The sequence below is a fragment of the Cololabis saira genome, chromosome 5, assembly GCF_033807715.1.
Source record: "Cololabis saira isolate AMF1-May2022 chromosome 5, fColSai1.1, whole genome shotgun sequence".
NCBI classification, from domain to species: domain Eukaryota; kingdom Metazoa; phylum Chordata; class Actinopteri; order Beloniformes; family Belonidae; genus Cololabis; species Cololabis saira.
The window spans coordinates 2,415,409-2,429,194 of record NC_084591.1 but is presented as its reverse complement, the minus strand read 5'-3'; the positions used below and the strand labels follow the sequence as shown (position 1 = coordinate 2,429,194).

At 43.5% G+C, this 13,786-nt stretch overlaps 1 protein-coding gene across 12 annotated transcripts in view; it reads left to right on the top strand.

The window, feature by feature from the left end:
* The window catches only part of LOC133443663 (inositol hexakisphosphate and diphosphoinositol-pentakisphosphate kinase 2-like), a 70,450-nt gene that overhangs the window by 22,268 nt on the left and 34,396 nt on the right, over nt 1-13,786 (top strand). For 9 of the 12 annotated variants that reach the window (XM_061720785.1, XM_061720784.1, XM_061720781.1 and 6 more), the window contains exons 7-13: nt 362-523; nt 1,976-2,097; nt 2,560-2,661; nt 4,845-4,931; nt 7,872-7,947; nt 8,879-8,988; nt 9,278-9,301. In XM_061720785.1, coding sequence (XP_061576769.1) covers nt 362-523; nt 1,976-2,097; nt 2,560-2,661; nt 4,845-4,931; nt 7,872-7,947; nt 8,879-8,988; nt 9,278-9,301 — 683 coding nt within the window. The remainder of the gene's footprint in view (nt 1-361; nt 524-1,975; nt 2,098-2,559; nt 2,662-4,844; nt 4,932-7,871; nt 7,948-8,878; nt 8,989-9,277; nt 9,302-13,786) is intronic. The other 3 variants (XM_061720788.1, XM_061720787.1, XM_061720782.1) reach the window with 1 other exon arrangement.

Sequence of the window (13,786 nt, the reverse complement as noted above, 5' to 3'; positions counted from 1 at the left end):
TCTGAAAAATGCCCGGTGCTTCATGGCAACATGTGTGCGTGGTGACAGAATAAATTAGATAAGCTAAAATGATTTGTTTACTGCATGAACTGTTGCAATTTCTTTCTTTTTTGCACTTTAAATAGATATTGAAAGGCCTGTTTGAGTTATTTATTTCTTAGTTATTTCACAATAATTATTGTGAAAGTATTATTTCACTAGTTATTTTACAGTCAAATAATTCAAAAAACATTTTAAATAACACTAAGCCAAATCAATATCGAATCGAATCATGATAATCGATTCTGAATATTAAGAATCGGAATGGAATCGATTCTTGACATTTGAATCGATACCCAGCCCTACTCTCCCCCCGTCCCAGGTCTACACGGTGGGGCCGGACTACGCCCACGCCGAGGCCCGGAAGTCCCCGGCGCTGGACGGGAAGGTGGAGCGGGACAGCGAGGGCAAGGAGATCCGCTACCCCGTCATGCTGACGGCCATGGAGAAGCTGGTGGCCCGCAAGGTCTGCCTGGCCTTCAAGGTGAGGCCTGGTTTGGAGCTGCCGCAGTCGCCACGGTAACGGGGAACGTATCCGGACGTTTGGGTAAAAATAAAAGGTTCTGGGGTTGATTCTTGTGACGTGATGTGGCCACACGTGTCTCCATCTCGCTGTCTTTCTTTTTCCGATCCAGACTTCCTGTTCCGATCCGGACTTCTTGTTCTGATCCGAACTTCTTTTTGAATGAATGAATGAATGAATGAATGAATGAATGAATGAATGAATGAATAGCCTTTATTGTCGCCGGTCTGGCGTCCCAGCACAGTGAGATGACAGCCAGTACAACCATCAGGGCACAGACAAAACAAATAACATAAGACATGAGTAACTGGTGAGAACAGATCAGAGAAAGGATGACATTGGGGATGGGGGAGGGAGGAGGGAAAAAAAGGCATCTTAACACTGTGTATAAATACAGTGTGAAAGTGAAAAAAAACCACCTCGGCACAGAAAGCATCATAACAATTTAACATCACAAGGCTTGTACTTGTGTGTGTGTGTGTGTGTGGGGGGGGGGGGGGGTGGTTGGTTCTAGGGGCGGGGGGATCCCGGCACAGTACCCCAAGTGAGCACCGCGGTCAGTGGCGCGGCTCTCAAACCTGTTGACTGCGTTGGGGGGGGGGGTTGGATAAGAGGAGGGGCCGAGGAAGGCGTTGAATTGAGGGAGGTGTGGTTATCAGTAAGTGTCTGTGAAGCGATGAGTCCGTCCGTGAACCCCCGCCCAGAGCTGTTCTCATATGATGTTATCAGGCGGCTCGGTACAGTTCTGAGACAGGGGTCCGCAGGTGTTCGTGGGAGAGGGGGAGGGTTAGTGGGGGCAGAATCATCTTGTTTACATTCCACCAGGAAGATTGTGACCAGGAGCGATCGGCCTAAGACCGCTCTATCAAAGGCAAATTATAGAATCAACAATTATATTGAAAACAGGCAGCCACAGTAATTTTCCGTCTGCCTTCAGTCTCTGGTTCATCAATGGCGACTCCAAACAGAGTTTCGGAGGAGTGAAAAACAAGAGACTCTGAAGACGAGACAACAAGCAGTAGCAGGGCAGACAGATAAGGGAGAGGAGCAGAAAAAGCGTCCGCCTTCGTCGAGAGCCGGAAGAGATCCGGACTTCCTGTTCCGATCCGGACTTCCTGTTCGGATCTGGACATCCTGTTCCGATCCAAACTTCCTGTTCCGATCTGGACTTCTTTTTCCGATTCGGACTTCTCTCCTCTGGACACCTATGCGTCGACGTCCAGCCAATCAGAGAAGGGAAGGGTGTGAGGTGGGCGGGGCTACAAGCGTCTGCAGGGGAGAAGCTGGTTAGTGACTGCTGGTGTTACAGTATGAGTCATCACAGGAAGCCCCGGTTGAAGAGGAAGCGTGTGTGTGTGTGAATGTGAATGTGAGTGTATTTGCTAAACTCTTTTTTTAATGTTTTCATTTCAGCAAACGGTGTGTGGCTTCGACCTGCTCCGGGCCAACGGACATTCGTACGTCTGCGACGTGAACGGCTTCAGCTTCGTCAAAAACTCCATGAAATACTACGACGACTGTGCCAAAGTCCTGGGGTAGGCAACGCGACGGCTCCGTTAGAAAGAAGGTAGAAGTAGCACCTGAGGTAGAAGTAGCGCCTGAGGTACAAGTAGCATCTGAGGTAGAAGTAGCGCCTGAGGTAGAAGTAGCACCTGAGGTACAAGTAGCAACTGAAGTAGAAGTAGCACCTGAAGTAGAAGTAGCACCTGAAGTAGAAGTAGCACCTGAGGTACAAGTAGCACCTGAGGTAGAAGTAGCACCTGAGGTAGAAGTAGCACCTGAGGTACAAGTAGCACCTGAGGTAGAAGTAGCACCTGAGGTACAAGTAGCACCTGAGGTACAAGTAGCACCTGAGGTACAAGTAGCACCTGAGGTAGCATCTAGAAATAGAGTAGGTAGGTAGAAATAGAGTCTAGTGACGTATAAACGTTCCAGAAGTTTCTCTCAACCAGTTCCTGCTGGTTCCTGACAGTTTTGCTGATTTTGTGCCGGAACAGGAACATGATCATGAGGGAGCTGGCACCGCTGTTCCACATCCCCTGGTCAGTCCCCATGGAGGCCGAGGACATCCCCATCGTCCCCACCACCTCCGGAACCATGTAGGTACCACCTCCGGAACCGTGTAGGTACCACCTCAGGAACCGTGTAGGTACCACCTCAGGAACCGTGTAGGTACCACCTCAGGAACCGTGTAGGTACCACCTCAGGAACCGTGTAGGTACCACCTCAGGAACCGTGTAGGTACCACCTCAGGAACCGTGTAGGTACCACCTCAGGAACCGTGTAGGTACCACCTCAGGAACCGTGTAGGTACCGCCTCAGGAACCGTGTAGATACCGCCTCAGGAACCGTGTAGATACCGCCTCAGGAACCATGTAGGTACCACCTCAGGAACCATGTAGGAACCACCTCAGGATCCATGTAGGAACCACCTCAGGATCCATGTAGGAATCACCTCAGGAACCGTGTAGGTACCACCTCAGGAACCGTGTAGCTACCGCCTCAGGAACCATGTAGGTACCACCTCAGGAACCATGTAGGTACCACCTCAGGAACCATGTAGGTACCACCTCAGGAACCATGTAGGTACCACCTCAGGAACCGTGTAGGTACCACCTCAGGAACCATGTAGGTACCACCTCAGGAACCGTGTAGGTACCACCTCAGGAACCGTGTAGGTACCACCTCAGGAACCGTGTAGGTACCACCTCAGGAACCGTGTAGGTACCACCTCAGGAACCATGTAGGTACCACCTCAGGAACCATGTAGGTACCACCTCAGGAACCATGTAGGTACCACCTCAGGAACCGTGTAGGTACCACCTCAGGAACCGTGTAGGTACCACCTCAGGAACCGTGTAGGAACCACCTCAGGAACCGTGTAGGTACCACCTCAGGAACCGTGTAGGTACCACCTCAGGAACCGTGTAGGTACCGCCTCAGGAACCGTGTAGGTACCGCCTCAGGAACCGTGTAGGTACCACCTCAGGAACCGTATAGGTACCACCTCAGGAACCGTGTAGGTACCACCTCAGGAACTGTGTAGCTACCACCTCAGGAATCTTCACACTGAGTATAATACGCAGTGTCAAAGTGCAAAAAACACCTCGGCACACAAAGCAACAAACATCATCACAAGACTTGCATGTGGGTGTTTGGGGGGGTTGGGGGGGTCCCGGCACAGCACATCCAGGTGATCGCCGCGGCTTTGTGGCGCTCGGAACCCGGATACTGTGCTGGGGGGGGGTGATAAGAGGGGGGGCCGAGGAAAGCGTTGAGAATGAGGGAGGTGTGGTTATCAGTAAGTGTATGTGTAAGTAAGTGGGTGAGTCCGTGAACTTCGCTCAGAGCTGCTCTCAGCCAATGTCCTTGATGTTATCAGGCGGCTCGGTACAGTTCTGAAAACAGTCCATAGATGTTCCTGGGAGAGGGGAGGGCTAGTGGGGGCAGAGTCACCTTGTTTACATTCCACCAGGGAGATTGTGACTAGAGCAATCAGCCAAACCGCTCTGTCAAGGCCAGATTATAGAATCAACATCATTGTATTGAAAAGAAAACAGACTCAGTAATTTTCCATCTGCCTTTAGTCTCTGGTTCATCAATGGCGACTCCAAACAGACGAATTTGTGATCAGTTCCCGCCAAGCCGAGCTTCCAACTTCTCCAAGGTCTTCTCCATCTTGCCAATGAGCTCCCCCAGCGTTAAAGTCTGAGTGTTAGTGGCAGAGCTTATCCCTTCAGCCACGTCCGGCAGCTCAGAAAAGGCCAGAACAACTGTCGACGACTTACGCGTTTGTCGGTAGACCAGGAATCCCCCCCCCCCCTCCAATTAGGAGAAATCCTGCTATCATATATCCAATTATGAAGCATCTTCAACGTCCTCAACAGACAGAATCGCCAAGCACAACGGTTTCCAATGTTTCCAGGAATCCATTGTGTATCCAGCAAAAAATGTCCCATCGGGGCAGGAGGGCTCCCTTACCCCCTGACTTCTCGTCACAAAAATTTGGTCAATTGTGCTGAGAGACCAGTTAATCAATTCCATGATTGTAGAGTTTTAGAGCAGTGAAAAGAAGAGACTCTGAAGACGAGACAGGACAAAAAGCAGTAGCAGGGCAGATAGATAAGGGAGAGGAGCAGAAAAGCGTCCGCCTTCGCCGAGAGCCGGAAGAGAAATAGGATCCAGCTGACTCTCCTCTCTGACCAGGACCTGGACCTGGACCAGGACCTGGATCCAGATCCAGATCCAGGTCCAGATCCAGCTGACTCTCCTCTCTGTCCAGGATGGAGCTGCGCTGCGTCATCGCCATCATCCGTCACGGGGATCGAACCCCCAAGCAGAAGATGAAGATGGAGGTCCGACATCCTCTGTAAGTCTTTTTAAAATCTCTGGTTCACTTTCAAGGAAACGTCTGAATGGGGGTCAAAGTTCATTATGTTGATACTTGCTGATATCGATACTTGCTGATATCGATACTTGCTGATATCGATACTTGCTGATATTGGTACTTCCTGATATTGGTACTTGCTGATATCAATATTTGCTGATATTGGTGCTGATATTGATACTTGTTGATATTGGTCCTTGCTGATATTGGTAATTGCTGATATTGGTACTTGCTGATATTGGTACTTGCTGATATTGGTACTTGCTGATATCAATATTTGCTGATATTGATACTTGCTGATATACTTGTTGATATCACTATTTGCTGATATTGATACTTGCTGATATTGATACTTGCTGATATTGGTACTTGTTGATATTGGTAATTGCTGATATTGATACTTGCTGATATTGATACTTGTTGATATTGATACTTGCTGATATTGGTACTTGCTGATATTGATACTTGTTGATATTGATACTTGCTGATATTGGTACTTGTTGATATTGGTACTTGCTGATATCGATACTTGCTGACATTAGTACTTGCTGATATCGATACTTGCTGATATCGATACTTGCTGATATTGGTACTTGCTGATATTGATACTTGCTGATATCTATACTTGTTGATATCAGTAATTGCTGCTATTGGTACTTGCTGATATTGATACTTGCTGATATCGATACTTGTTGATATCAGTAATTGGGTCAAATACGTGACGCTTACTTTTTCTGTCCGATGGAACTTTTTACCTAATAATAAACATAAAAATGAATAAAAAATATAACATGTATGTCTAATGCGTTCCTTCTACATGTGCCCACTCTTATTTTATTTAAACATGTTGGTTATTGGTCATTTTCTGCCATCTGAAGTGTGAAAACATCATGTGGGGTGACCGTCCGGCCTTGACTTCTGTTTGGACAACTGGTTTTAAATCACATTAAAACAATTTAAAAATAATGCTTGCCCTATTGGGCATACTTTCAAACTTGTTTTAGATTTATTGACAAAGTTATGGAACATTTGTACACACATTTCAATCATAATTCACAAACTAATCTTGTCCGAATATGTTCATTGTCTGAATTATTATCTGGGGGGGTGACCATGAAAAAAATACAATTGAGGGACTTTTATATTGACAATCATCTCAAAGAGGATGTTGCATCAGCCAGTTACTCCATGAGGGTCCCAGAGAGACAACCTGCAGGTCAGTAGTCTCTCTCTCCTTTACAAATAAATCCTCTTTCTAACTGCTGCAGTGTATACGTCACATTTTGATATCATGTGGGGTGACCACCCTAAAACTGTAAATAATTAGTTTTATTTGCAAATCTATATTTTGAAGGTAAATTTGTTAGTGATATGTGGTGAGAAGTAGCTAGCTTAGATCATATAGCTAACTGTTAGCCTGTTATATTTGATTAAACTTGAAAGCATCATGTGGGGTGACCACCTGTCATGTGGGGTAACCAACAAATGGCAATTCTGTATCAAATTCAAAATTGAATGTCTATCAGTTTTTGTTCAAATATAAATTATTGGTATAGCATGCATAAGTGGATACACCTTGTACACATTTTAAATCAGTTTTATGAATTTTAGAGTAAGTAAGAGGGTGACACTGCCATTATGGATAGAATGTATTTAAAAATGGTTTTCAAAAAATGAAAGGAAAAATGTGTCTATCTTTCTTGAACAGTTAATTTAATTACTGATACTTATTAAAATATAAATTTTGTTAAGGAAATCTATTAATTTTTAGATAAATGGTCGCCCCAAATGACGGTTTAAAGGTTTAAAAACACTAAAATACCTTTGTTTGAAGTTTTCACATACATGTATGTGTACACTACATTTCAAATGTTTGGAAAATGGCCAAAAATATCTTTATTTTAAGTATTTTAAAAATGGGCTACTCAAAGGCCTTTGACCCAATTGCTGATATTGGTACTTGCTGATATTGGTACTTGCTGATATTGATACTTGCTGATATTGATACTTGCTGATATTGGTACTTGCTGATATTGGTACTTGCTGATATTGGTACTTGCTGATATTGGTACTTGCTGATATTGATACTTGCTGATATTGATACTTGCTTATATTGATACTTACTGATATTGATACTTGCTGATATTGATACTTGCTGATATTGATACTTGCTTATATTGGTACTTGCTGATATTGATACTTGCTGATATTGATACTTGCTTATATTGATACTTGCTGATATCGATACTTGCTGATATCGATACTTGTTGATATTGGTACTTGCTGATATCGATACTTGCTGATATCGGTACTTGTTGATATTGATACTTGCTGATATTGGTACTTGCTGATATCGATACTTGCTGATATCGGTACTTGCTGATATTGATACTTGCTGATATTGGTACTTGCTGATATCGATACTTGCTGATATTGATATTTGCTGATATAGGTACTTGCTGATATTGGTACTTGCTGATATTGGTACTTGCTGATATCGATACTTGCTGATATTGATACTTGCTGATATTGATACTTGCTGATATCGGTACTTGCTGATATCGATACTTGCTGATATAGGTACTTGCTGATATAGGTACTTGCTGATATTGGCACTTGCTGATATAGGTACTTGCTGATATCGATACTTGCTGATATTGATACTTGCTGATATCGGTACTTGCTGATATCGATACTTGCTGATATAGGTACTTGCTGATATTGGTACTTGCTCATATTGGTACTTGCTGCTTCCCTCTGTTTTGTTGAAAATCCCGTCTAGGTTTATGAAAGCAGTTTAATTACTTATCGAAGAGCAACTTCTCTTTATTGAAATCGGTCCTTATTGTACTTTTTTAGAAAACAAGTTTCCCCCGTTAAACTTTATTAATGACTCTTTTCTTCTTCTGTTTCATCTCTCAGGTTCTTTGAGTTGTTTGAAAAGTACGGCGGCTACAAAACCGGCAAACTGAAGCTGAAGAAGCCCAAGCAGCTGCAGGTGAGTGTCAGGTTCCTGGTCGGGGGTTCGATTCCCGGGGCTGATGCTGGGCGCTAGGAGAAGACGTTGAAGATGTGGGGGGGGCGGGGGGGGGGGGGTCTCTGGTTCATCAGCGGCAACTCCAATCAGACGAATTGTGATCAATTCCGGCCAAGCTGAGCTCCCAACTTCTCCAGGTTGTTATCAATCTTGTTAATGAGTTCAAAGACCGCCGCCAGCCTGCGGTTCTGTTCGAGAATCGCATCCAGCCTGCGGCCCTGCTCCCCAAACGTAAAAGTCAGAGCGTTGATCGCTTTGCTTGATCCTTCTGCCACGTCTGGCAGCTTTGAAAGAGCCGAGACGGCTGCCGACGACTTACGCGTTTGTCGATACATCAGGAAACCCCCACCTCCAATCATGAGGATAATCAGGAGAAATCCTGCTATCATAAATCCAAATATGAAGGCGTCTTCGACGTCCTCAACGGACAGAATCGCCATACACAAAGGCTTCCTGTATTTGCAGGAATCCATTGTGTATCCAAAAAATGTCCCATCCGGGCAGGAGGGCTCCCTTACCCCCTGACTTCTTGTTGCAAAAATTTGGTCAATTGTGCTGAGAGACCAGTTAATCAATTCCATGATTGTAGAGTTTCAGAGGAGTGAAAAGGAAAATCTTGTAAATACAGATGCTACCTGTGACGTCCTGCTGCTGTTACTCTTGTGGCTATTTCTTGATTTAATAAAACAAGTATAATAAATGAATAAAACGGTGGTTGGGTTCCCAGAGGTTGGGTATGGTTTCTATGGCTCCAGAGCCGGTCGTTGCCGTGGAAGTTGCCTTGGTGGTTGCCGTGGGTGTTGCTATGGTGGTTGCCGTGGGTGTTGCTATGGTGGTTGCCATGGTGGTTCCCATGCCCCCCCCTCACCTGCCCCCCCCCACCCCCCCCCAGGAGGTGCTGGACATCGCCCGGCTGCTGCTCGTGGAGCTCCGGCAGCACAACGACTGTGAGATCGAGGAGAAGAAGTCCAAGCTGGAGCAGCTGAAGACCGTCCTGGAGATGTGAGTCCCGTCGCCGTGGTGACCGGGGTGGCCGCCGCCCACTTCCTCTGCTGGCCGCCGCCCACTTCCTGCCGGCGCTGGCTGGCAGACCTCGTATCTTCATCATCTCACATCCAGACCTCCTTCTTCCTGGATCTAACTCTGTTTTCTCCTCTTCCTCCTGCCCTCCCTCTTCTTCCTCCTCCTCGTCCTCCTCCTTCTCTCCCTCCTCCTCGTCCTCCTCTTCCTCTTCCTCCTCTTCCTCCTCTTCCTCCTTCTCTTCCTCTTCCTCCTCTTCCTCCTCCACAAGGGAATCCAGCCTGATTGACACCCAGTAGGATCCTCTTCCTCCTCCTCTTCCTCGTCTCTCAGCAGGAAGTGCAGACCAGCAGGAAGTGGCAGCGGCTCCGTCCGGACAGATCTGGTTTATTTATTATATAATTTCACCGTTGGTGTTCAGATAAACGGGCCATGCCGGTTCCAGAACCGGGTTCCAGTTCCAGAACCGTGTCGGGGCGGAGAACCTTCCTGGTGTTCTGTACTTCCTGGAGCTTCTTCCTAACGGCTGCTTCCAGGAACTAACCCTGACGTTTCCAGGAACTAACCCTGACGTTTCCAGGAACTAACCCTGACGTTTCCAGGAACTAACCCTGACGTGCTGCTCCGCTGTGTGTTGCTGTGTGTGTGTTGCTGTGTGTGTTGGTGTGTGTTGGTGTGTGTTGGTGTGTCTGCACGCTGTGAACTAACCAGGACTTTGCGGCCATCCATTTTTTGTTTTGAAATGACAATGAAATTGAATTAATAAAAATAGAGAAATAAATAGAGATATAATCCAAAATAATCCGTTTCCCATCTTTTGTTTTGATAATAAAAAATGGAAAACAGATCATTATCCGTTATCCATTATCCGATTTCATTGATGTTTGAAAATCGAAATTGGGAATTAAAACAGCGAGTGGAAAACTCTTTTCTCTATTTCCTATTCGTTTCCAACAGTATGTTAGAGTTCAGCACATGTTATTGATTATTGATTGGACGCTGCAGCTGAACGGACTGTCACAACATCACTGCAGTTTCATGACGGAGTGAAGACAGATTACAGATTGAACTCATGTTTTGAAATTGTACTTCAACATTAATCTCGACATTTTGACTTTTTTCTTGAAATTTAGATTTTTTAACGACATTTCGTTCTCAACATTTCGACTTTTTCTCAACATTTCCAATTTTTTCTCAACATTTCCACTTTTTTCTCCACATTTCCACTTTTTTCTCCACATTTCCACTTTTTTCTCCACATTTCCAATTTTTTCTCCACATTTCCACTTTTTTCTTAACATTTCCACTTTTTTCTTAACATTCCGACTTTTTTCTCAACATTTCGACTATTTGGAAAAATGAAATTGTGAATTAAAACAGCGAGTGGAAAACTCTTTCCTCTATTTCCTATTGGTTTCCAGTATGTTAGAGTTCAGTACATGTTATTGATTATTGATTGGACGCTGCAGCTGAACGGACTGTCACAACATCACTGCAGTTTCATGACGGAGTGAAGACAGATTACAGATTAAACTCATGTTTCACTCCCAGGTTTATATTTGATTTATTTTCTGTTTCAACATTAAAAAAATGTAAAACTGTTAATTTTCAATCTGATCAACAAAAGAACCAGAAACAACTTTCTTCATTTATTACTGCGCATGTGCAATCCCTCCATTTGTTCAATCCTTGTTTTCAGTTTCCTTGGAAACGAATAGGAAATAGAGAAAAGAGTTTTCCACTCGCTGTTTTAATTCCCAATTTCGATTTTCAAACACATCAATGAAATCGGATAACGGATAACGATCCGTTTTCCGTTTTTTATTATCAAAACAATAGAGGGGAAATTGATTATTTTAGATTATTTCTCGATCTTTATTTTGTAATTTCAAAACAAAAAACGGATGGCCGACCGGACCCTGTGATGGAGACGTGAGGGCGACCCGGCTGGTGACGGTACCGGCGTGCACGAGTGTGTGTGTGTGTGTGTGTGTAAGGCTACGTTCACACTGCAGTTCCCCAGTGACCCAAATCTGATGTTTTGCTCATATGTGACTCAGATCTGATTTGTTTATGACAGTGTGAAGAGCACAAGTCACATGGAATCTGATCTTTTCAAATCAGATTCAGGTCTTCCATATGTGGTTCTAAATCGGATACAGGTCTGATGTTTTGCAATGCGACCTCAGTGTGAACAGCCAGGTCGGAATTAATGCCACTTTGACGTCACTTGAGAGCGGCCGTTGTCGTAATACTGCGCTGGCGGGGGCGGGAGTCACTCGGAAGAGATCGGAAAAGGTCAAGACAAACATAATATATACCAAATATATACAATAATATAATATATACATAATATATACTAAATATCTCCATGTACGCTCACTTCTGTTCCTCCACGTTTACTGCCGTATGACGGCGTGCTGCGTGTGACGTCTTTGTTATTGTTCCTCTGCGCATGCGGGTCAGTTCAGGCCGCGATGCGTTCACACTCCAGTCTGACATACCGTATTGGCCTGAATATAAGACAGTGTTTTTTACATTGAAATAAGACTGAAAAAGTGGGTCGTCTTACATTCGGGGTCTAGACGTTATACCCATTCACAACGCTAGATGGCGCCAGATATCTTTAAAGCGATTGCTGAACTTAACTCCCCAGGTCAAAGCGAACTCCTGTCACGAAGAAGAAAAATAAAAAATAGTATAAGAAAGAAAAGAGAAGAAAATAAGAGAAGAGATAACAGAAAGTGGAGAAACGTAGCGACAATCTGGAGAAAAGTGGGTGGAAGATCGGCAGGTGAACTGGCAGCTGAGGAGAAGTTATGATGCAAACTTCAAGATAATGATTTCAAATAGTCAAAATAACATGATTTTTCTCTCCAATATATTGTTATAATCATTTGTTTCAGATGTACTGTAATTATTTTCTGTATAAAAAATGAATTTGGTGTTCAAAAAGTCTTTTTTCAAACTTGAGTCTTGAAAAAGAGTCGTCTTATAATCGGGGTCGTCTTATATTTGGGACAATACGGTAGGACACATTTTAAAAGATAATGTGAACAGCCACACAAAAAAATCGATATGGGAAAAAATCTGAATTGAGCGTCAAGGCCTGCAGTGTGAACGTTAGAGCCCTGCGCGGGACTGTTAGCGCCCGCAGCCTGTGCGTTCCACTCCCACTAGCTCCCGCTAAACTCGGAGAGTTCATGCCGCACGATACCGTATTTTCTGGACTATAAGCTGCTACTTTTTTCCTAGGTTTTGAACCATGCAGCTTATACAAAGGTGCGGCTATTCTGTGGATTTTTTTTCCACCGCTCGGGGGCGCTCTAACCGGAATTAGAATAAAAACTAAGACAAAATAAATGCAAAGAAGAATACGCTACTTCTTCTTTTATAGCAGATAGAAGTAGAAGCAGATTTCAAACAGATAAATAGATAAATAAATACCGTTATTTTCTCTTGGTTCAGTCCCGTTTTAATCAGCAAAGTTGCTGCCGTGTTAAAAGACACTGTTAGGAAAGATCTATTTAGGTACAAACATGTACATCATTTACAGTTCAGAATCCTTCTGTACGTGTAGTAAATATCTCATCTAACAACATAAATATCTGCGGCTAAATATCTTCTTTTTAAATAAAAGTGGGTGCGGCTTATATACAGGTGCGGCTTGTATATCTTTTTTTTATTGTTTTTTTAAAAATAGAGCGGGTGCAGCTCATATACAGGTGCGGCTTATAGTCCAGAAAATACGATAATAGAGATGCATTGACTTAGTGTCTTCTCCCTCAAGAGAAATGTCCAGACAAATCTATCTGATTTAATGTTAACATGATCATTGTGGAGTTTGATGGATAATTGACAGTTCATACTGTAGGTCACCTGACTGAAAGTTAGATTCATCATCGTCATCATCGCACAAGCTATTTCACCTTTCACACATCAATTATGATTGAGGTTTTAGCAACGAGAGTAGCTGTGATTGGCTCAAATAACACTAATAAATAACATGAAATAAACAAAGTTAACAAATGAATCACTTGGCCATTTCATTGCTGTGGAGGAACAGAATGTTACTGACTGACTGCTGGTTCCAATCCCTCGTCTCTTCCAAGATCCACAGACACTAAACAGTTTCTCTATCTGACTGGCTTTGTCTTGTTTTGTAAAGACCTTGTTTGAGGTTTATTTTCCACGTCATTGATTTCCATTTTGTCGCTAGGCGACATCCCGATCCCACAGTGGTTTTTTAGCATCAAAGTTCAAACCCCCGGCTCCCGCCAGATTAGCGATTAGTCCCCAACCTTTTCTGCACCAGGACCGGTTTAATGTCTGACAATATTTTCACGGCCCAATCTAAAGGTGTAGCTGATAAAAACTAAATAAAATGACAAGATCGGCATTAAAAACTGTGGTATTTTCTCTATAGTAATAATAATAATGAATAATAATAATAAAACATAATTTTCGAAAAAATAAAATAAAATAATGGAAATCTTAAATTACCTTTTAATATGAGTATTTCTATAAATGTATTTTTATGTTTTTATGCCTCATTAATGTTATTTAAAGCCAGGCTTTTATTTTATTTGTTATATATTAAGGAGACCGATATTTAGTGCTTTTATTTTGAAGGCCGAGACCTCGTAAACATCCGGCGCTTCAGACTTTAACGGTAAAAGTTTAACGGCAGTAGAAAGTGTGTCTGAGAGACTAAACTAGTATCAGGAATGCTAAAGTGGAGCCTAACTGACACAAAAAGCTCCTGCTGATCAGGATTTGT